The sequence below is a fragment of the Aquarana catesbeiana genome, linkage group LG02 (genome assembly GCF_042186555.1).
Source record: "Aquarana catesbeiana isolate 2022-GZ linkage group LG02, ASM4218655v1, whole genome shotgun sequence".
Classification (NCBI taxonomy): domain Eukaryota; kingdom Metazoa; phylum Chordata; class Amphibia; order Anura; family Ranidae; genus Aquarana; species Aquarana catesbeiana.
The window spans coordinates 776,011,240-776,033,500 of NC_133325.1; the positions used below are offsets into that span (position 1 = coordinate 776,011,240).

Sequence of the window (22,261 nt, forward strand, 5' to 3'; positions counted from 1 at the left end):
GAACCCCCAAACATTGTATATTGTTTTTTTTCTAACACCCTAGAGAATAAAATGGCGGTCATTGCAATACTTTTTTTTGCACCGTATTTGCGCAGCGGTCTTATAAGCGCACTTTTTTTGGAAAAAATTCCCTTTTTTGAATAAAAAAATAAGACAACAGTAAAGTTAGCCCAATTTTTTTTATATTGTGAAATATAATGTTACGCCAAGTAAATTGATACCCAACATGTCACGCTTCAAAATTGCGCCCGCTCGTGGAATAGCTTAAAACTTTTACCCTTAAAAATCTCCATAGGCGACGTTTAAAAAATTCTACAGGTTGCATGTTTTGCATTACAGAGGAGGTCTAGGGCTAGAATTATTGCTCTCGCTCTACCGGTCGCGGCGATACCTCACATGTGTGGTTTGACCACCGTTTTCATATGCGGGCACTACTCACGTGTGCGTTCGCTTCTGCGCGCGAGCTCGTCGGGACGGGGCGCTTAAAAAAATTTTATTTTTTTATTATTATTTATTTTACTTTATTTTATTTATTTTTTCACTGTTTAAAAAAAAAAAATTTGGATCACTTTTATTCTTATTACAAGGAATGTAAACATCCCTTGTAATAGAAAAAAGCATGACAGGTCCTCTTAAATATGAGATCTGGGGTCAAAAAGTCCTCAGATCTCATCTTTAGACTAAAATGCAAAAAAAAAAAAAAAAAGTTTAAAAAAATGACACAAAAAAATTGTGCCTTTAAGAGAAGTGGGCGGAGCCGACGTAATGACGTCGCTCCGGCCGTCTTATGGTATAGAGATGGGTGGGCGCCATCTTGGCCTCACTCGTCTCTATACCCAGGCAGAGAAAGGACCCGATCGCCTCCGCCGCTCCGGTAAGCGGCAGAGGGCGTGGGAGAGCGGCGGGAGGGGGGGTGGGAACCCGCCGCAGAGACCACCATTATCGTGTACAGAAACGCCGGCCCTAAAGATGGATACCTCGGTTGTGGCAGCAGCTGCTGCCGTTACCGAGATATCCATCTTTAAAAAAATGACGTATATATACAGTGGCCGGTCATTAAGTGGTTAAGCAAAACATTTTTTTTTTTTGAAGGAAGGCCTGTGTCTCCAGTGTGAGAGCCCGAGTGCTTTCACACTGGAAGAGGTGCGCTTGCAGGACGATCAAAAAAGTCCTGCAAGCCGCATCTTTGCAGTGCTGTAGGATCGGTGTATTCACCGCTCCTAAAGCGCCCCTTCCCATTGAAAACAATGGGGCAGCGCTGCTAAACCACCGGCCGCTAGCGGGTGGTTAAAACCACCCCGCTAGCGGCCGAATAGCGCCACTTTACCGCCGGCCGCCGCCTGCCCCGGTGTCAAAGTAGCCTAAGTATTAAATTATAGGTACCGGAATTTCCTTTCAAATTTGGCTGTTAGTAAACGTAATAAATACAAATTTATCCGAAATTACAAATTATCCGAAACAACTAATGCCGCATCTAAAAAAAATTGAACGTAACCTATTAATAATAATAAATAACAATAATAATAAGATTAAAAACGTTTTATTATTATTATTATTATTAATTCATTCCATTTCATTTGCTTAGATGGGGCATTCGTTATTTCGGATAATTCGTAACTTCGGATAAATTCGTATTCGTTACGTTCACGAACAGCCAAATTTGAAAGGAAATTCCAATACCTAGAATTTTATAGTTATTGTTAGTTATTATTTCGGATTTTCGTTCTTTTGAATTTTCTTTCTTATTTTCGCATAATCGAATTTAAGAATTTTCGGATTCACGAATTTACAAATTTACGAATTTCGAAGATAATGAATGACCCAAAAAACAAAAAAAAAAACGAATAAAACGAAAACGAACTAATTTTTCGGCAGTGCACGTGTCTAGTAGGCACTCCGCACATGCTCAGTTTGGTGTATATTGCTAGAGAGTTTGTTTTTTTTTTTTGGGGGGGAGAGTGCATGTGATCAGCACAGGGCCAATCAGCACTGTCCAGACAGAGGGTCAGTGGTCATGCAGCCTCATAGGACAGTCAGAGGAGAATGAAAACTCCTCCTACAAACTTCAAACCAGACAATAGATAGAAGTCACAAGACTGCTATATACTGCTGATGAGAAAAGGTATTTAGCAGTTTATATTTACTAAAATAATTTTATTTCTGTGTACTGTGGGAGACCAGATATAGTGACTGCAGGGTCCTGGGGAGACCAGATATAGTGAACGCAGGGTCCTGGGGAGACCAGATATAGTGAACGCAGGGTCCTGGGGAGACCAGATATAGTGAACGCAGGGTCCTGGGGAGACCAGATATAGTGAACGCAGGGTCCTGGGGAGACCAGATATAGTGAACGCAGGGTCCTGGGGAGACCAGATATAGTGAACGCAGGGTCCTGGGGAGACCAGATATAGTGAACGCAGGGTCCTGGGGAGACCAGATATAGTGAACGCAGGGTCCTGGGGAGACCAGATACAGTGAATGCAGGGTCCTGGGGAGACCAGATATAGTGAACGCAGGGTCCTGGGGAGACCAGATATAGTGAACGCAGGGTCCTGGGGAGACTAGATATAGTGAATGCAGGGTCCTGGGGAGACCAGTTATAGTGAATGCAGGATGCTGGGGAGACCAGATATAGTGAATGCAGGGTCCTGGGGAGACCAGTTATAGTGAATGCAGGATGCTGGGGAGACCAGATATAGTGAATGCAGGGTCCTGGGTTTAGTAACACTTTAATTGTGCTGTATATGAGTCTGCTTGTTCTTGTAGTTCATGTCATTCATATCCAGTTTTTTTGTGTGTCTCTGCAGGTCGGTCCCATGGGGTACAGGTCACTATGCCTGATCACAAGAAGGCGGTCTTGCTCTTCCAACCTACCTTACTGCGGTGCCATTACTCCACCACCTCTTCCCAGCCAGTCCTGGTGCAGTGGAAATATAAGTCTTTCTGCCAGGACCGTACAGAGGAGGCGCTGGGCATCAGCAAACCCCCCAACAAGGCCAACATGGGAGGGAACCAGTATTTGGACTGTGCCGACGGCAGCAGGACGGTGCGTCCCGTGGCCTCCAAACTGGGGACGTCTGTGACGATGGGGGACTTCTACAAGGGGAGAGACATCTCCATTGTTAACGGTAACTTTGTTTAATTTCTAATTATTGTTTTAAAAGGTATAGTATATTTTTTTAGCGAGTACGATGTTGACATTTTATTACGTTCCGCCACATTTTTACATTTGAGGGCTCATGTACACTGGAAGCTTGTAACGCTGCTCCTAGGGGCATCTGGTGTTTTTTTCTTTCTGCCTCCAAACGCTCCTCGGTGTAGCCATCCACACATAGGCATTAGAGTCTTCCATCATCCAATCATGTGGAAGTAAAAATGCTGTTTTATTTATTTTCCTTGTATGTGATTGGGTATTTTTTGCAAAGTTAAGGCATAATATGCTAGTATGCATTGCATATGCTAGTATGCATTGCATATGCATTGCATACTAGCACATTATGTGAAACTTACCTGCAAACGAAGCCCTCCACCGACGCATTGTCACCGCTGGAGGCCGCATCCATCTTCACCCATCTTCCTTCTGGGTCCACGGACTCCGGCTGTGTGACTGGCCGGAGCCAGGTGACGTCACTCCCACGCATGACGTCACGCGTGGGAGTGACGCATGACGTCATCGACTGCATGCACAGTAATAACGGCGCACATTTAGGAGATATTTGCAGTACCTATAGGTAAGCCTTATGATAGGTACACATAATCGATGGAAGTTTACTCCCACTTTAACTTTATTTACTAAGCTCTGGAGCAACTGCACTTGCAAAGGGCAGGGGGGTTTATTTACTAAAGGCAAATCCACTGTGCACTACAAGTGCACTGCATGTGCACTTGGAAGTGCAATTGGAAATGCAGTTGCTGTAGATCTGAAGGGAACATGCAAAGGAAAGAAAAAAAAACAGCATTTTTGCTTGTATATGATTGGATGATAGAAATCAGCAGAGCTTCCCCTCATTTCGATCTTCCCCTCAGATCTACAGTGACTGCACTTCAAGTGCACTTTGGATTTGCCTTTAGTAAATCAACCCCACAATGTCAACCAAAAATCCAGAAAAAATACAAATGTTATAAATTGAGTTGCAGTTCCGTGAGTAAAATAAGTATTTGATCCCCAAGCAAAACATCATTTAGTACTTGGTGGAGAAACCCTTGCTGGTGAGCACAGAGGTAAGACGTTTCTTGTAGTTGGTAACCAGGTTTGCACACATGTCAGGAGGGATTTTGGTCCACTCTTCTTTACAGATCTTCTCTAAATCCTTAAGGTTTCTTGGCTGTCGCTTGGCAACTCGAAGCTTCAGCTCCCGCCATAAATTTTCTATAGGATTAAGGTCTGGAGACTGGCTAGGCCACTTCATGACCTTAATGTGCTTCTTCTTGAGCCACTCCGTGTTTTGGGTCATGGTCATGCTAGAGGACACATCCACGACCCATCTTCAGTGTTTTTGCTGAGGGGAACAAGGTTCTCATCCAAGATTTTACAATACATGGCCCCAACCATTGGCCCCTCAATGCAGCAAAGTTGACCTGTACCTTTAGCAGAGAAACAGCCCCAAATCATCCTGTTTCCACCTCCGTGCTTGACTGTAGGGATGGTGTTCTCAAGGTCATAGTCAGCATTTGGCATTAACTCAACTCACTCCAAACACAGCGAGTCGAGTTAATGCCAAAGAGTTCAATTTTGGTCTCATCTGACCACAGCACTTTCTCCCAATCTCTGAAAAATTTAGATGTTCATTGGCAAACTTCAGATGGGCCTGTACATGTGCCTTCTTGAGGAGGGGGACCTTGCGGGCGCTGCAGGATTTCAATCCATGGTGTTACCAATGTTTTATTTGGTGACTATGGTCCCAACTGCCTTGAGATCATTCACAAGCTCCTCCCGTGTATTTCTGGACTGATCCATAACTTTTCTTATGACCATCCTTACCCCATGAGGCAAAATCTTACATGGAGCTCCAGACCGAGGGTTATTGATGGTCATTTTGTATTTCTTCCATTTGCAAATAATCGTTCCAACAGGTGTCTCCGTCTTGTAGCCCATTTCAGCCTTGTGCAGGTCTACAATCTTGTCCCTGACCTCTTTTGACAGCTCTTTGGTCTTGCCCATGATGGTGAGATTTGAATAGAAGAAAGAGATTCTGTGGACAGGTGTCTTTTATACATATAACGAGTTGTCATTAGGAGCACCTTCTTAACTTGACAGGACTAATCTGTGTACCACATGAGCACCTACTGTAGCCCAGGGGTTCCTAACCACTGGCTCGCGGCACCCTCTGATGTGGCCCGCCACCTCCTGCCCTGAGATGGCGGGTCTGCAAGCCCATATTGAGGGTTCTCGACCCGCCATCCCCGAGCATCAGTGTGAAGAACGGAGCCGGCACTAGGAAAGCATAAGGCTGCAGTAGAGATCAGAGCCGATGCTTCCTGTATAGCGCCGGCTCCTGTCACAGGCTGAGTGATACCAAATGTACTCTGCCTTTGATAGGAGCCAGCACGATACAGGAAGCCTCGGCTCTGATCTCACACTGATGCACGAGAATGGCGGGTTAGGAACCCACGATCTAGTAGAGTAGTCACCAGGGACACCCGCCAGTAGTACTAGCCAGCAGTATCTGCCAGCAGTACCCGCCAGCAGTACCTACAAGCAATACCCACCACCAGTACGCACCTGTAATACCAGCAACCAGTACCCACCAGCAGTACCTGCCATACCCGCCTGGGGGACAGCAGCAGCCGCCAGCCATATCCACCTGGGGGACAGAAGCAGCCAGCGATAAATGCAGAAATCCTGAGGAAGAAGTGAATATTGTGAAGCGAATATTGAGGTCAGTTGAGGTGCAGGTAAACCGCAGTGCATCAGTGTGAAAGCAGCCTTAAGTCCCTTTCACACGATCGGTCCGATCAGGTCCGCCTGTCCGTTTTTCATGCTGACCCAAACGGACTTTCCATTCACCTCTATAGAGCGGCAGATGTAAACGGACTTGTGTCCGTTTACACCTGCCTATCTCCAATCCGATCCGCTTAAAAAAAACAGAAGGGAATCTGTCCCCTTCTGTCTTGGTGGATAGGACTGGAGGGCCCATAGATGAGTGCGGGCTTTGTCTGTGTCTGCTCTGCATATGGACACAGACCTGTCATCCGGCCGCTATGCTCATTGTGTCCTGCAACCGGTTACCAAGTCGCTAACGTGCCTTCGCTCTTCAAAAGGATGGGCACCCCTGCTGTAGCCAGTCTGTGGGAGCCAGAATTATTGGCTAGTAGGGGATCAAATACTTATTTTACTTTCTGTCTCTATAATTTAAAAAACACCTGTGATAAAAAATGATAGACCCTTAATTTCTTTGTAGGGTGGGCAAACTTACACAATCTGCAGGGGATCAAATACATATTTTTCCCACTGTATGCGTTAAAAAGAGACATGCTGATAGGAGGAGAGAGCAGAGTGATAGAGATTAGCACAGCTAATAGCCTGCTGCTACTCTTCTCTTTTCCTTGCCCAATCACAGGCAGGGGGAAGGACAAGACCTGTAAGTGTTACTTACAGTGCCTTGAAAACATATTCATACCCCTTGACATTTCCACATTTTGTCATGCTCCAACCAAAAACGTAAATGTATTTTATTGGGATTTTATGTGATAGACCAACACAAAGTGGCACATAATTGTGAAGTGGAAGGAAAATGATAAATGGTTTTCAAAGGGTTTTACAAATAAATATGTGAAAAGTGTGGGGGGTACATTTCTATTCAGCCCCCCTGAGTCAATACTTTGTAGAACCACCTTTCACTGCAATTACAGCTGCAAGTCTTTTGGGGATGTCTCTACCAGCTTTGCACATCTAGAGAGGGACATTTTTGCCCATTCTTCTTTGCAAAATAGCTCAAGCTCTGTCAGATTGGATGGAAAACATCTGTGAACAGCAATTTTCAAGTCTTGTCACAGATTCTTAATTGGATTTAGGTCTGGACTTTGACTGGGCCATTCTAACACATGAATATGCTTTGATCTAAACCATTCCATAGTAGCTCTGGCTGTATGTTTAGGTTCATTGTCCTGCTGGAAGGTGAACCTCCACCTCAGTCTCAAGTCTTTTGCAGATTCTAACAGGTTTTCTTCTAAGATTTCCCTGTATTTGGCTCTATCCATCTTCCCATCAAATCTGACCAGCTTCCCTCTCCCTTCTGAAGAAAAACATCCCCACAACATGATGCTGCCACCACCATGTTTCACAGTGGGGATTGTGTGTTCAAGGTGATGTGCAGTGTAAGTTTTCGGCCACACGTAGCGTTTTGCTTTTAGGCCAAAAAGTTCAATTTTGGTCTTATCTGATCAGAGCACCTTCTTCCACATGTTTGCTGTGTCCCCCACATGGCTTCTTGCAAATTTCAAATGGGACTTTTTATGGCTTTCTTTCAACAATGACTTTCTTCTTGCCACTCTTCCATAAAGACCAGATTTGTGGAGAGCACGACTAACAGTTGTCCTGTGGACAGATTCTCCCACCTGAGCTGTGGATCTCTGTTCCTCCTCCAGAGTTACCATGGACCTCTTGGCTGCTTCTCTGGTGAATGCTCTCCTTGCCCGGCCTGTCAGTTTAGGTCGACGGCCATATCTTGGTAGGTTTGCAGTTGATGATGGATTAAACAGTGCTCCATGAGATGCTTAAAGCTTGGGATAGGGGGGCGTGGCTGGATGTGACTGAATTTGGACATGCTTCTTTAGAGCTCTGCATTACTCCGGATTTTATCCTGACTAACAGGACATTCCGCGCCCCCAATCCAGCTGTCACTGCTCCCCGGTCCCTTCTGCAACTGCTGGCATCTCACCAGGGCTTCCAAACCTAAAGCCAAGCCGTAGCCAGACCCGCGATCGCAGTGCTCTTGCCTGGAGCTGGAAGTCAGGCTCCGCCATTTTGCCGTCGCCTGCAGCTTCTCCTCTGCTCTCTTCACAAGCCACATGGATGGCCACTCCTGCGGTGGTGGAGGATCTCAATGTAGGGCCCTCTGTTCCTCCTGCTACTTCAGAGACAGACACAGCAGCAATAACAAAGCCCAAGACGGCCCTGATGGTGCATATTGACTATCTAGCATCGGAATGCACTCTCATTCGCCATGACCATGACAAGATCAGAGGCAGATTATCTACTGATGTAGAGGACTTTAGCAATACAATACGACACAATTGACGAAGCTGCAGGACCTGGTGTGAGCATTGCAAAATTGGGCAGATGATTCTGAGGATAGACAGTGCAGAAATAATGTGCAAGTAGTGGAGCTGCTGGAGGGGGTTGAGAGCACTAAGTCAAACTACTTTGCAGAGCAGTTTTTCAGGCAGCTGCTGGGTCTGGATGCCCTCCCCCAACCTATGTAGTGGAGCGGGCCCATCGAGTCCCTACGGGCAATAGTCCTCCTGGCGCCCCACCTAGGGCCATCCTGGTGCGCTTTTTAAATTACGGTGATTTTTATTTTGTTTTTTTTGTCTCCCTACCATGGACATGTTAATTATCATTATTTTCATTTTAGAGCTGGAAGGACTGTCTCTCTTTTCGTGAGGTACCTTGTCCATTTCCTATAAATCCTGATATATTTCTCCTCCCTTTTGGGTACAAATGACTAGAAATGTTAAAATTGTTTCATGTATTGTTAGAGGTCTTCATGATAAGCTTAAACAAGCTACTATTTTCCAATATCTTAAGCCACTAAATCCACATATTGTACTCCTACAGGAGACTCACCTAGATGGAAGTAGAATTTTGACTCTCCACAGGCCTTGGGTTCAACGTGCGCTACATGCCACTTACTCCTCTTTTGCCAGGGGAGTTTCAATCTTGATTAGCAAAGTGGTTCCCTGCGTTATCCATAAGGTGATGTCTGATCCAGGAGGTCGATATCTGGTGGTGGTACTTGATGTTCAATATCGTAAAATGGTTCTGGTTAACATTAACTTGCCTCTCCCCCTTTCAATCCCACTTACTGTATGAATTGTTACCCAAACTTGCTCCTTTAGCCCATCTCCCCATGGCTTTTCTGGGGGTTACAATAACATTCTGGATGTCACATTGCATTCGTCCAATCTTATTAGGCCTGGCACTATTGAGTTATCCTCATGGGCTGCAGCGGCAGGCCTGCTAGAGGTGTGGTGCTGGAAACACCCTGCAACTACATGCTATTCCCACATCTCCAGGACTCACCAATCCTCTGCCAGGATAGATATGGCTTTTGGCAACTCTCTGTTCCTGGCTCTGGTCGGAGAGGCCTCCTCTTTGCCCAGGGGGGTCTCGGATCATAGCCTGTTGATTGATGTTGGGCTCCCTGTGGGCACTGGTGGGGTCATCTGGAAGTTGTCCCTGGGCTGGCTACAGGTTGAACAGGTCTCTACACAACTACAGAGTGCTATCTCTAATTATTGTCCCTCAAATACCGATTCTGCCCAACCACCGGTAGTTTGGGATGCTTTTAAAGCAGTACTACTGGGAGAGAGTGTCTCGGCTATCAAAACAGCTTGAAAGCATCATAATGCTGTGATTGGGGATCTGCAGGAACACGAAAGGAAATGTGCGGAGGACCATGCTGAGTCGCCAACAGATGATACTTATACCTCTCTGTTGGAGGCTAGGCGTCTCCTCTCGATGCATTTTTCTGACCTTGCGCACACTGAATGTAGACACAAGGCTGAGTCTCTCTTCCACCAAGGCAACTCCTAGCTATACTGGTGGCAGATCATAAATCTAGTTCTACCATCCCTGCTGTTTAGAATGCTGACGGTGACTTGCTCACTACCCTGGTAGCTATTTTGGAGGACTTTGTCTGTTATTTCACCATGCTCTACTCCCCCTTACCCGTCTTATGATCCTGACTCTCTGGAAACCCTACTTGGTAGCCTGAACCTGCCCCTCCTGTCCGATTCAGGCAGGGAAACTCTAGAAGCTAAAACTACCCCGCTTGAGGTTGAGGCTGCCATATGTGCCTTTCCCCCGCATAAGGCACCGGGTCCGGATGGGTTCCTGATTGAATTTTATCTGACCTATATAGAGCACTTAGCCCCCAGATTATGTGCTCTGTTTGAGCATTGTCTGGAACACCAAACCCTCCCTTCTTCAATATTGGAAGCTTATATGGTTTTAATACTAAAACCTGGCAAGGATCCTACTGTCTCTTACCGTCCAATTTTCTTTTTTGAATGCAGACCTTAAAATCCTTACCAAGGTTTTAGCCACTAGACTAGCTAGGATCATTCCTTCCTTGGTAGATATAAATCAGACCGTTTTTTTCCCCGGGAAGTCTACGGATACCAACTTACGTAGAGTTTTCACACACCTGCAGGTTCCACATACTGGGCAGTAAATCTACACTCCCATTAACTAGATCAATGAGGGCTACCATTAGGGCCTGGGTAGCCTCGCAGCAGCTGATGCAACCTAACTTCAAAGGCATGTCTCCATCGGCTCTGTTGTGGATGAACCCTAGATTGACGCATTTTTATGAATTGCCGGATCCAGGGGTGTGGGCTACTAGAGGTATCAAAACAGTGGGAGATGTTACCCATGAGGGAAGCTTACTCACCTTTGACTTATTGAAAACTAAGTTTATTCTCCCGAACCAATATTTTTTTTGCTACGGCATGCTTACCAAACACAATGTCGTGCCTTATCAGTAGAGACTCAGCCTTCGGTCTTGGAAAGCTTGCTGGGGGATGACTTATTGTCTAAAACACTGTTGATAACCTATAAAGAACTGTTTAGTACCCTCCCTCCTAGGGTTTGTAGATGTAGAGAGAGGTGGCAAATAGAGGTTCCTAATTTGGATGGGGAGGACTGTGATTAGATGTGGGAGTGCCCATTTAAACACCTGGTCTCTAATAGAGACAGATTGATACATTTTAGGTTTCTTTATAGAATTTACTACACCCCAGCTCGATTGGCAGGGATTTACTCCTCGTGCTCTGCTGAAGGTTGGAGATGTGCGTATCCCCCTGCCCATTTCGACCATATTTTCTGGGCATGTCAGTCAATATGGCATTTCTGGTTAGAGGTTACAAACTGCATAGCGGACGGACATCCTTTCCCTACTTATTCCTGTATCTATTTTGGTCTGTCTTCTTGGCTTGGTAGAGGATGTAGTTCCATCCAATGCCCATAGAACCCTGCTCAACATTTTATTGTTTTATGCACGTAAGGCCATTCTCCTTCAGTGGAAAAAAACAGCAGCCCCCTCAGTGTCCTATTGGAAGGACTTGGTTAATTACATGAAAACATTCTACAAAGCCACATATATATCGAGGGGATGTGAAAAGAAATTTACTAAGGTTTGGCAGGCCTGGTTAGATTCTTCCTCCACTGTGGGGTGATATTATACAGTGTGGTATTGATATATTGGGGACTATATATTACAAGGCTCTTATGATACTGAAAATGTATACCTCTACATATTTTAATACATACAGCCCCCCCCGGCTACAATGTGGGTGAGGAGACGAAGTTGAGGGTGCAAGTGTATGGGTTGGGATACCTTAATTTGGAGATAGCAGATTTATGTTCTTCTAGTACGCCTCACTGTGGGTGTGAATTTGTTATGTGGCCCTGTGTGGCCTAAGTTTTGGCGGCCTCGACTGTATTGTCGCCACCTTGTTATTGTTTTGTCTATTAACCCCAAAATTATTTTTCCTTAAAAAAAAAAGCTTGGGATATTTTTTTATAACCTAACCTTGCCTAACCTTGCTTTAAACTTCTGCAGAACTTTATCCCTGACCTGTCTGGTGTGTTCCTTGGCTTTAATGCTGCTGTTTGTTCACTAAGGTTCTGAGGGCTTCACAGAACAGCTGTATTTATACTGAGATTAAATTACACACAGGTAGACTCTATTTACTAATTAGGTGACTTCTGAAGGCAATTGGTTGCACTGGATTTTAGTTAGGGGGACAGATTCTCCCACCTGGGCTGTGGATCTCTGCAGCTCCTCCAGAGTTACCATGGGCCTCTTAGCTGCTTCACTGATGAATGCTCTCCTTGCCCGGCCTGCCAGTTTAGGTGGACGGCCATGTCTTAGTAGGTTTGCACTTGTGCCATATTCTTTACATTTTCGGATGGTGGATTGATCAGTGCTCCGTGAGATGTTCAAAGCTTGGGATATTTTGTTAAAACCTTACCCTGCTTTAAACTTCTCCAGAACTTTATCCCTGACCTGTCTGGTGTGTTCCTTGGCCTTCATGACGCTGTTTGTTCACTAAGGTTCTCTAACAAAACCTCCGAGGACGTCACAGAACAGCTTCATTTATACTGAGATTAAATTAGACAACAGGTGGACTTTATTTACTAATTAGATGACTTCTGAAGGCAATTGGTTGCACTAGATTTAAGGTTAGGGGTATCAGAGTAAAGATGGCTGAATACAAATGTACCCCACACTTTTCACATATTTATTCGTAAAAAATGTTGAAAACCATTTATCATTTTCCTTCCTCTTCACAATTATGTGCCACTTTGTGTTGGTCTATCACAGGGGTCTTCAAACTATGGCCCTCCAGTTGTTCAGGAACTACAATTCCCATCATGCCTAGTCATGTCTGTGAATGTCAGAGTTTTACAATGCCTCATGGGATGTGTAGTTCCGCAACAGCTGGAGGGCCGTAGTATCACATAAAAATCCCAATAAAATACATTGACGTTCTTGGTTGTCACCTGACAAAATGTGGAACATTTCAAGAGGTATGAATACTTTTTGAAGGCACTGTACTTGCAATAGAGCAAAAACAGGTCTCCTGGCTGGCTGATAGGGCTGTGCAGTTGGGCAAAGCTGTGTAAATCTCAGGACCGGACGAACAGAAATATAAATCCTTTGCAGGTTAAAGAGCACCCATATATGTATTTCATCTGTGGATTTAGCTGTTTTCCTGGAAGTTGAAGTTAACTTTTTACATGAAATCCTTTTCCTTGTTTATTTCCTAGTGATTATCTAACGTTTGTTTTAATCACTTTCAGTCCCCGACATCAGCTAGCCAAGTAATCAAAGTTTCCAGTAAATTCCTTCTGCTCCGTCTCTGGGGAGGGAAGGGACCCGGGATTGATATTGCTGATCACTTTCTATGGAGGCCAAAAGCTTATGTCCTGTCACTGCGTTTTATGTTCCTGTCACTCAGTGTAATGTATACACGTCACATTTTAATGTAGCAATTATAAAGCTGACTTTTACAAGCCCCAATACTGCTTGATCGTTCTTTTCATAGCCTGCTGGGGCTCGTCCATTCTGTTTATTGTATAGGAATTGTTGATTAAAGCGAGGCTTCTAACTTTAGCTTGGGATTATCACTCCATTTGCTGTAATAGGGAGTTATCCCTTCCTATTAGTGTCCTGATTGGAGCACACACAGTCTTCATTAGATAACGCAGGGGTCTCCAAACTTACTAAACAAAGGGCCAGTTTACTGTCCTTCAAACTTTAGGGAAGGCAGACTATGGCCAATGGGAAAAGAAAATGTCCCAGCATCAGTAGGAGTAAACAATGACCCATCATTGGTATTAGGGGTAGAAATAGTGCCCCATTGTTGGTATCAGTGGGTGATATAGTGCCCCATCATTGGCGTCAGTGGGGGGAATAGTGTCCCATCATTAGTTTTAGTAATAGTGCCCCATCATTGGTGTCAGTGGGAGGAATAGTGCCCCATCATTGGTGTCAGTGGGGAAAAAAGTGCTTCATTGTTGGTGTCTGTGGGAGGAATAGTACCCCATTATTGGTGTCAGTGGAAGAAAAAAATCTCCGTCGTAGGTGTCTATGGAAAAATCGTGCCCCATCATTGGTGTCAGTGGGAGGAATAGTGCCCCATCATTGGTGTCAGTGGGAGGAATAGCGCCCCATCATTGGTGTCAGTGGGAGGAATAGTGGCCCACCATTATTGTAAGTAATAATACCTCATCATTGGTGTCAGTGGAAGAAATAGTGCTCCGTCATTGGTGTCTATGTGAAAATTGTGCCCCATCATTGGTGTCAGTGGGAGGAATAGTGGCCCATCATTGGTATCAGTGGGAGGAATAGTGCCCCATAATTGTTGTCAGTGGGAGGAATAGTGTCCCATCATTGGTATCAGTGGGAGGAATAGTGGCCCATCATTGGTATCAGTGGGAGGAATAGTGGCCCATCATTGGTATCAGTGGGAGGAATAGTGCCCCATCATTGGTATTAGTGGGAGGAATAGTGGCCCATCATTGGTATCAGTGGGAGGAATAGTGGCCCATCATTGCTATAGATAGGAACAATATAATCCCATTGTCAGAGCAGAAACAATGCCCCACTCTTGCTGATGGTGGTGGTGGGGGGGGGGGGATAATGGCCAAGAGCTGGATAAAATAAGGTGCAGGCAAACAATATAATGCAGTATAAGTTAGTATTTGAAGACCAAAAGGAATATTTCCTTCCTGGTGTCAGTGTGTATCTTGTAAGAAGAATAAGAGGCTCTTACAATGAGGATGGAGGAAATTGTATCATTCAAAGGGGAGGATTTACAGAAAATAACTGCAATTAGTACAGTGACCACAGGGTGGAAGCATAACGGTAACTTAGTGAAAAGCATAGAAATAAACACAAATGCAGTTACATTGCCCTGAGAGCCGCAGCAGGGACTGCCGCTACAATCCGCTCCGGCCTTAATCACTGGTGTGAATGTAGAATTTTGTATGTACATTTTTATTTTCAGAACAATTGGTTTAACATGGTTCGTGGAGTTAAATCAACCTTACTATTGGACTGCACAGACTAGAACATTTGAAGAAGCAGAATGGAATTTTTTTCTCAAACAAACAAAACTCTAACTGTGAATGCGTTCCTTTGGTTTGGGTAATATTCATATATATTGTAGTGAAACCTGTTTAATATGCCTGGGATTCCGTTCAAATAGCGGGTCAGGATGGAATTTTAAGGGCTTTTCTAATGCAATAAATTGACTCAGTGATGGCAGGAATGTTCTGACGAACGATTTTTCTATGAATGTTCAACCAAAAATCTGAGTAGGCAAATAAAAGGTAAGGTTAACACTTTTTATTTTTTGCGACGTAAACCAAAAAAGACCAACAAGTTTGAAAAAAAAAAAAAACAATTTTTTTTTATTTTGTGCTATAAAACATATCCAATTAAAAAAAAATCTAATTTCTTTATAAATTTAGGTCAATATGTATTCTGCTACGTATTTCTGGTAAAAAAAAAAAAAATCCCAATAAGTGAAACGTTATAACATCTACAAACTATGAGATATAGTTACGGAATTTTTATTTATGTATTTATTTTAATTCTAGTAATGTCGGCGATCAGCGACTTATAGCGGGACTGCGCTGTTGCGGCGGACAGTCGGGCACTAACTGACACTTTGCAGGAACCAGTGACACTAATACATTGATCAGTGCTAAAAGTTTGCACTGTCACTGTACTAATAATACTGGCTGGGAAGGGTTTAAACATCCAGAGCAATCAAAGGGTTAACTGTGTGCCTAGCCAGTGTTTTTGTGTACTGTATGTGCTGCTTTTACTAGGGGAAGAGATGGATTTTATTCCCTGCTTTGCAATAACACAGAATCCATCCCTTCCCCCCTGTCAGAACGGAGATCTGCCTTGTTTACATAGGCAGATCCCCCGTTCTGTGTGGTTTACAGATGATCAGCGGGTGCCGGAGGACATTGAGTGCTCGGTACCCGCAGATCGGCTTCTGCTGTCAATAATCACAGCAGAAGCGGCACGTGTGCGCCCCCTGCAGGCAGAAGTGCAGGATCACGTATATATATGTGATCCTGCACATACGTGAACTGCTATAGGGCGGTCAGCAAGTGGTTAAAGTATTACTAAACACCGGAGTCTGCATTCACTATATCTGGTCTCCCCAGGACCCTGCATTCACTATATCTGGTCTCCCACAGTACACAGAACATGGAAATGCAATTATTTTAGTAAATATAAACTGCTAAATACTTTTCTCATAAGCAGTATATAGCAGTCTTGTGACTTCTGTCAGTGTCTAGTTAAAGCTTGTAGGAGGCATTTTCATTCTCCTCTGACTGTCCTATGAGACTGCAGGACCCCTGACCCTCTGCCTGGACAGTGCTGATAGGCCCTGTGCTGATGACATGCACCCTCCCAAGAAAAAAAAAAAAACCCTCTCTAGCAATACAGACAAAACTGAGCATGTGCAGCCTGACTCCATAGACTCTGTGTTATCAGGAGATGGATTGGGGTCAGTGCAAGAAGGGGAGGAGCAGAGAAGACAGCATCAAACAGCCTTTTTACACAATGTGGATGATTAACCCCTTAGGCTCCACAGTGAGTATAACAAGCACGCTTTACTGCATATACAGACTGATTTTACTGTTGTGGGTTTAGTAACACTTTAATGTATGTGTTGTTCATCACATTTCTCAACTTCCTCCTTTTAATCCCCTTTCTGTATTTAATTTTTTTTGTCTAATTCAGATGCCGACCTCGAGTTTGGGACTGTGCAGTGGGGAGATAGCGGCCTCTATTACTGTCTTGTCGCTGTTCCCGATGATCTGGAAGGCAAAAACGAAGACCGGGTGGAGGTCCTTGTAATGGGTGAGTACATCCTTGTAAAATTGAACACCCAGCAATGTGTTGGTCAGATGATGGGCAGTTTGTGAATTGTGGCCGCCCAGGACATGTTCCATGGAAAGCGTCATTAATTATAATCGCTGTGCCGTGCTATATTGTATGATGCTCTATGTGCTGGTTAAGGAAAAGGAAGATTTGTTGGATTGTTGGTTTCCTTTCCCAATTTGTCAATGTAGCTTGCAGACAAATGGTTTCCACAGATCCTCAGGTCCTTGTCTGTACATTACGTCTTTATTTATTTACTCAGAGAGGGGGATCGTGTCACAAAGCCATTTGTCAGCATTGACTTCTGACTTCATAGGAGACCTATAAAATATTCATCTGTTTATCAGAGCATGGACTGGGTCCTTCAGTCTAATTGGAGACCTTCTCAAAAGTGAACCATTGTGGCTTCCAGCTAATGACCTGTTATATTTATAACCTGGCTAAGCGCCGTTTACCCATATTTGGGTGCCCAACCTGCAACCCTTTGTAATTTGTTGATTGGCCCTCGGGCCCCAGCAGACAGTATTTTGAGTCAGACTATTGATGTATATAAAAGGTTTGAAATGGCAAGGATCTCTAGCAGTTACTAAACCCAGGACCCTGCATTCACTATATCTGGTCTCCCCAGGAGCCTTCATTCACTATATCTTGTCTCTCCAGGACCCTGCATTCACTATATCTGGTCTCCCCAGGACCATGCATTCACTATATCTGGTCTCCCCAGGAGCCTGCATTCACTATACAGGGGGTCCCCGACTTCCGAATGCCCGACTTGCGAATGACTCCTACTTACGAACGGGCCTCAATGCCGGCTGCTTGTGCTCCCTCAATGGTCCTGGATACCTCCGAGCAGCTATCCTGCCACATTCCACACATTCCACACATTCCACACACTGCAGTACTTCATGTACTGCATGGCCAGCAGGCGGAAGCCGGAACATCTCACATCCCTGCACAGGCGGAAGTTACACTTACAAGCAGTGTTCCAACTTACGAACAGATTTCACTTACGAACAAACCTACAGTCCTTATTGCGTTTGTAAGTCGGGGACCCCCTGTATCTGGTCTCCCCAGGACCCTGCATTGACCATATCAGGTCTCCCCAGGACCCTGCATTCACTATATCTGGACTCCCCAGGAGCCTGTATTCACTATATCTGGACTCCCCAGGAGCCTGTATTCACTATATCTGGTCTCCCTAGGAGCCTGTATTCACTATATCTGGTCTCCACAGGAGCCTGCATTCACTATATCTGGTCTCCCCAGGACCCTGCATTCACTATATCTGGTCTCCACAGGAGCCTGTATTCACTATATCTGGTCTCCCTAGGATTCTGTATTCACTATATCTGGTCTCCCCAGGAGCCCTCATTTACTATATCTGGTCTCCCCAGGAGCCTGTATTCACTATATCTGGTCTCCCCAGGACCCTGCATTCACTATATCTGGTCACCCCAGGAGCCTGTATTCACTATATCTGGTCTCCCCAGGAGCCTGTATTCACTATATCTGGTCTCCCCAGGAGCCCTCATTCACTATATCTGGTCTCCCCAGGAGCCTGCATTCACTATATCTGGTCTCCCCAGGAGCCTGTATTCACTATATCTGGTCTCCCCAGGAGCCTGTATTCACTATATCTGGTCTCCCCAGGACCCTGCATTCACTATATCTGGTCACCCCAGGAGCCTGTAGTCACTATATTTGGTCTCCCCAGGACCCTGCATTCACTATATCTGGTCTCCCCAGGACCCTGCATTCACTATATCTGGTCTCCCCAGGAGCCTGTAGTCACTATATCTGGTCTCCCCAGGACCCTGCATTCACTATATCTGGTCTCCCCAGGACCCTGCATTCACTATATCTGGTCACCCCAGGAGCCTGTATTCGCTATATCTGGTCTCCCCAGGAGCCTGTATTCACTATATCTGGTCTCCCCGAAGGCCTCATTCACTGTATCTGGTCTCCCCAGGAGCCTGCATTCACTATATCTGGTCTCCCACAGTACACAGAACATGGAAATGCAATTATTTTAGTTAATATAAACTGCTAAATACCTCTTCTCAACAGCAGTATATAGCAGTTTTGTGACTTCTATCAGTGTCTGGTTAAAGCTTGTAGGAGGTGTTTTCATTCTCCCCTGACTGTCCTATGAGCCTACAGGACCCCTGACCCTCTGTCTGGACAGTGCTGATCACATGCACTCTCCCGATCGAACAAAAAAGCTCTCCTGCAATACACACCAAACTGAGCATGTGCAGAGTGCCCCCCAAGGCTCTGTTCTATCAGGAGATGGATTGGGGTCAGTGGAAGAAGCGGATTTAATTTTGAATATATGGCCAAACTTGATTCAGGCTTTTAAAGCAGAGTTCCACCCAAAAATGGAACTTCCACTTTAAGGACTCCTGACCCCCTGACATGCCACATTTGGCATGTCGTTTTTTAGGAAGGGGCGCTTAGTTTTGACAGGTACCCAGCTCCCACTTCTGCCCACGCCGCCTAGGCGACTCCTCCTCTCCCCCTCCCTCCCTGCCATCTTCTGGGACACGTCACAGGTCCCAGAAGATTGCAAGCTGTCACAGATGCTGAGACTGCCATCAGTCCAGGCAGCTGGCGGATCCAGACTCCTGAAGTCGGGATGACGCGGTGCCTGGACTGATATTGGTGACGTCAGCAGAGAGCAAACTTCAGACCGCTTTCCACTGAAAATGGGGTCATCGGAGTGCAAAACGAATTGCACTCCTGTGACCCAGAGGAGAAGCCCATCTGAATGAGCTCAGGCTGGACTTCTCCTTTAAGCCTCATAGCTCAAAATGTGTTTCTTCTCCTTTTACGCCTTGTGAAATTGGCCTTGTTTCCTTTTTTCTTTTTTTTTCACGGGATAATAGTTGTAAGGATATTAATGCTAATGCTGATAAAAAGGACAGGAGGAGTGGAACATTGTACTTCATTGTTTAACAAGGAGCGGGGAATTACACTGAAATATTGTAATTTCTCTAAAGAATGATTGTAATTATATTTTAACTTGCCTGGAGATATCATTATATTATAAGTACGGTGTTTTAAATGGCATCAGGTTAGGAATACATCTGCGATGCAGCTGGCTACGTAGTTTATATTACGCTTTGCGGCTTTCAAGGATCTTGTGATTGGATTGTTATATTGAGGGTCCATGCACACCGAAGCTGATAAACTGAAGTTTTTGGGAGTTTGGACCTTTTTTTTTTTTTAACAGCCCATAAACTCCCCTCTATGTTCCCTATGGGAGCCAATTGATTTGAATAGATCCAACATGATGATTCGACTTGCAGTGTGACTTGTGTGCTGAGGATCTTGAAAAGGAACCCTCAGCCAAAATGAAAAAAAAAAATGGCGTGGTTCCCCCCCCCCCCCCGGACGATTCCAGACCCTTATCTGAGCACACAGCCCGGCAGGTCAGGAAAGGGGGGGGGACGAGAGAGCGACCCCCCTCTTGTACCATACCAGGACACATGCCCTCAACATGGGGGGGGGGGTGCTTTGGGGCAGGGGGGCCCTGCCTCCCATCCCAAAGCACCTTGTCCCCATGTTGATGAGGTCAAGAGCCTCTTCCCGACAACCCTGGCCGGCGGTTGTTGGGTTCTGCAGGTGGGGGCTTATCAGAATCTGGAAGCTCCCTTCGCCAAGGGGGCCCCCAGATCCTGGCCCCCGCCCTATTTGAATGAGTATGGGGTACATTGTAGCCCTACCCATTCGTCTAAAAAAAAAAAAGTGTCAGAAATAAACACAGTGCACAAATTTTTAAAGTATTTTATTAACCACTTAAGGACTGAGCCTCTTTCTGAGATTTTTTTTTTGCTAGAAAATTACTTAGAACCCCCAAGCATTATACTTTTTTTTTTCTAACACCCTAGAGAATAAAATGGCAGTTGTTGCAATACTTTCTGTTACAGCGCATTTGCACAGCGGTCTTACAAGCGCACTTTTTTTTTAACAAAATCCACTTTTTTTAATTAAAAAATAGGACAACAGTAAAGTTAAATTTTTTTTATACTGTGAAAGATAATGTTACGCCGGGTAAATTGATACCCAACATTCAAAATTGCGCCGCTCGTGAAATGGCGACAAACTTTTACCCTTAAAAATCTCCATAGGTGATGTTTAAAAAATTCTACAGGTTGCAAGTTTTGAGTTACAGAGGAGGTCTAGGGCTAGAATTATTGCTTTCCCTCTACCGATTACGGCGATACCTCACCGGTGTGGTTTGAACATCGTTTTCATATGCGGGCGCTACTCACGTATGCGTTCGATTCTGCGCGCGAACTTGGCGTGACGGGGCTGGTTTAAAAAAAAAAAAATTTTCAGTATTATTTATTTTACTTTTTATTTTTTATTTTTACACTGTTCTTTTAAAAAAAAAATGTGTCACTTTTATCCCTATTACAAGGAATGTAAACATCCCTTGTAATAGAAAAAAAACATAACAGGACCTCTTAAATATGAGATATGGGGTCAAAAAGACCTGAGATCTCATATTTAGACTAAAATGCAATAAAAAAAAAAAATGTTGTCATTTAAAAAAAAAAGGGGGGGGAGGGCACCGGAGAGCGGCGGGAGGGTGGGCCTTGTGACATTTCTCTCCCGCCGCTGATCAAAGGGATCTTGCAGCGAATCCGCCGCAGAGACCACTATTATCAGAAACCGGCCCGCTCGCTGAAGAAGAGAATACCAGGGTTATGGCAGCTAGCTGCTGCCATAACAAAGATATCCCTCTTCAAACAGCTGATGTATATCAGCGTGCGGCGGTCTGGAAGTGGTTAAGGCAGCTCCAGCATCTCTTCCGATTTCTTCTCCCCTCTCTGGCTCTTCTCCCTCTCTGGTTCTTCTCCTCTCTGCGCTGTCTTCTCACTCTTTTGCTGGGTCTTCACCGCTGTCTTCTCCCTCTGTTCTTCTTCTGATGTTGACTCGACACTTTCTTCTGGTGTAATGCTGGGTCCGCCGTGTGCAATGACTTATATTGGCATGGGGCGGAGCCACCCGCTGATGTCATTGGGAGGCCCCGCCCATAAAAGCACCTCTATGTTAGCCAGAGGCTCTAATAGGCTTCACAATAGGGCAGGCGCAGGGTGCAGAGAATGCGAACCAATCCCACCCAGGTGTCTCACAATAGTGAATGAATATTGGCTATTGTAACACTGATCCTCCTGCCAGCCAATCAGGAAGCGGGTTTTGAGACCCGTCACCTGATTGGCTGAAAGAACAGGCGATTCTATTGGACGCCTAGGGAGGAGGAGAGGAGACACATGGCCGCCATGATGGAGAAAAGGACACAGGAGCTGCTGCTCGATGCTTGCCACCTATATGGGGTAAGTGCCGGACCGACCGGCATGGCAGACAGCGAGCGGGTGGGGTTGAGGTGTCGTTGGTTGCCGGGGGGGTTTTAGGCTCCCCCCCCCCCAAAAAAAAAAAAACACCTGTTGCAGTTCCATCCTGGTTGCAGTTTCATCTTTATTACATTTTTGTATCACTTTCTCCTTGTGACATTTCTCTTCCATATGGTGTCATTGCTGACAGCATGAAATGGGTTTTCTTAGGATTTTGTTGTCTAAAATGTAGCTTTGCCCGCATTTGTGGGAGTATTATGT

General features: G+C 45.0%; 1 protein-coding gene across 6 annotated transcripts in view; it reads left to right on the top strand.

Moving 5' to 3' along the window:
* ILDR2 (immunoglobulin like domain containing receptor 2) overlaps positions 1-22,261 on the top strand; it is a 446,131-nt gene that overhangs the window by 194,629 nt on the left and 229,241 nt on the right. For all 6 annotated transcript variants that reach the window (XM_073617374.1, XM_073617378.1, XM_073617375.1 and 3 more), the window contains exons 2-3: positions 2,808-3,128; positions 16,500-16,619. In XM_073617374.1, the coding sequence (XP_073473475.1) occupies positions 2,808-3,128; positions 16,500-16,619 (441 nt within the window). The remainder of the gene's footprint in view (positions 1-2,807; positions 3,129-16,499; positions 16,620-22,261) is intronic.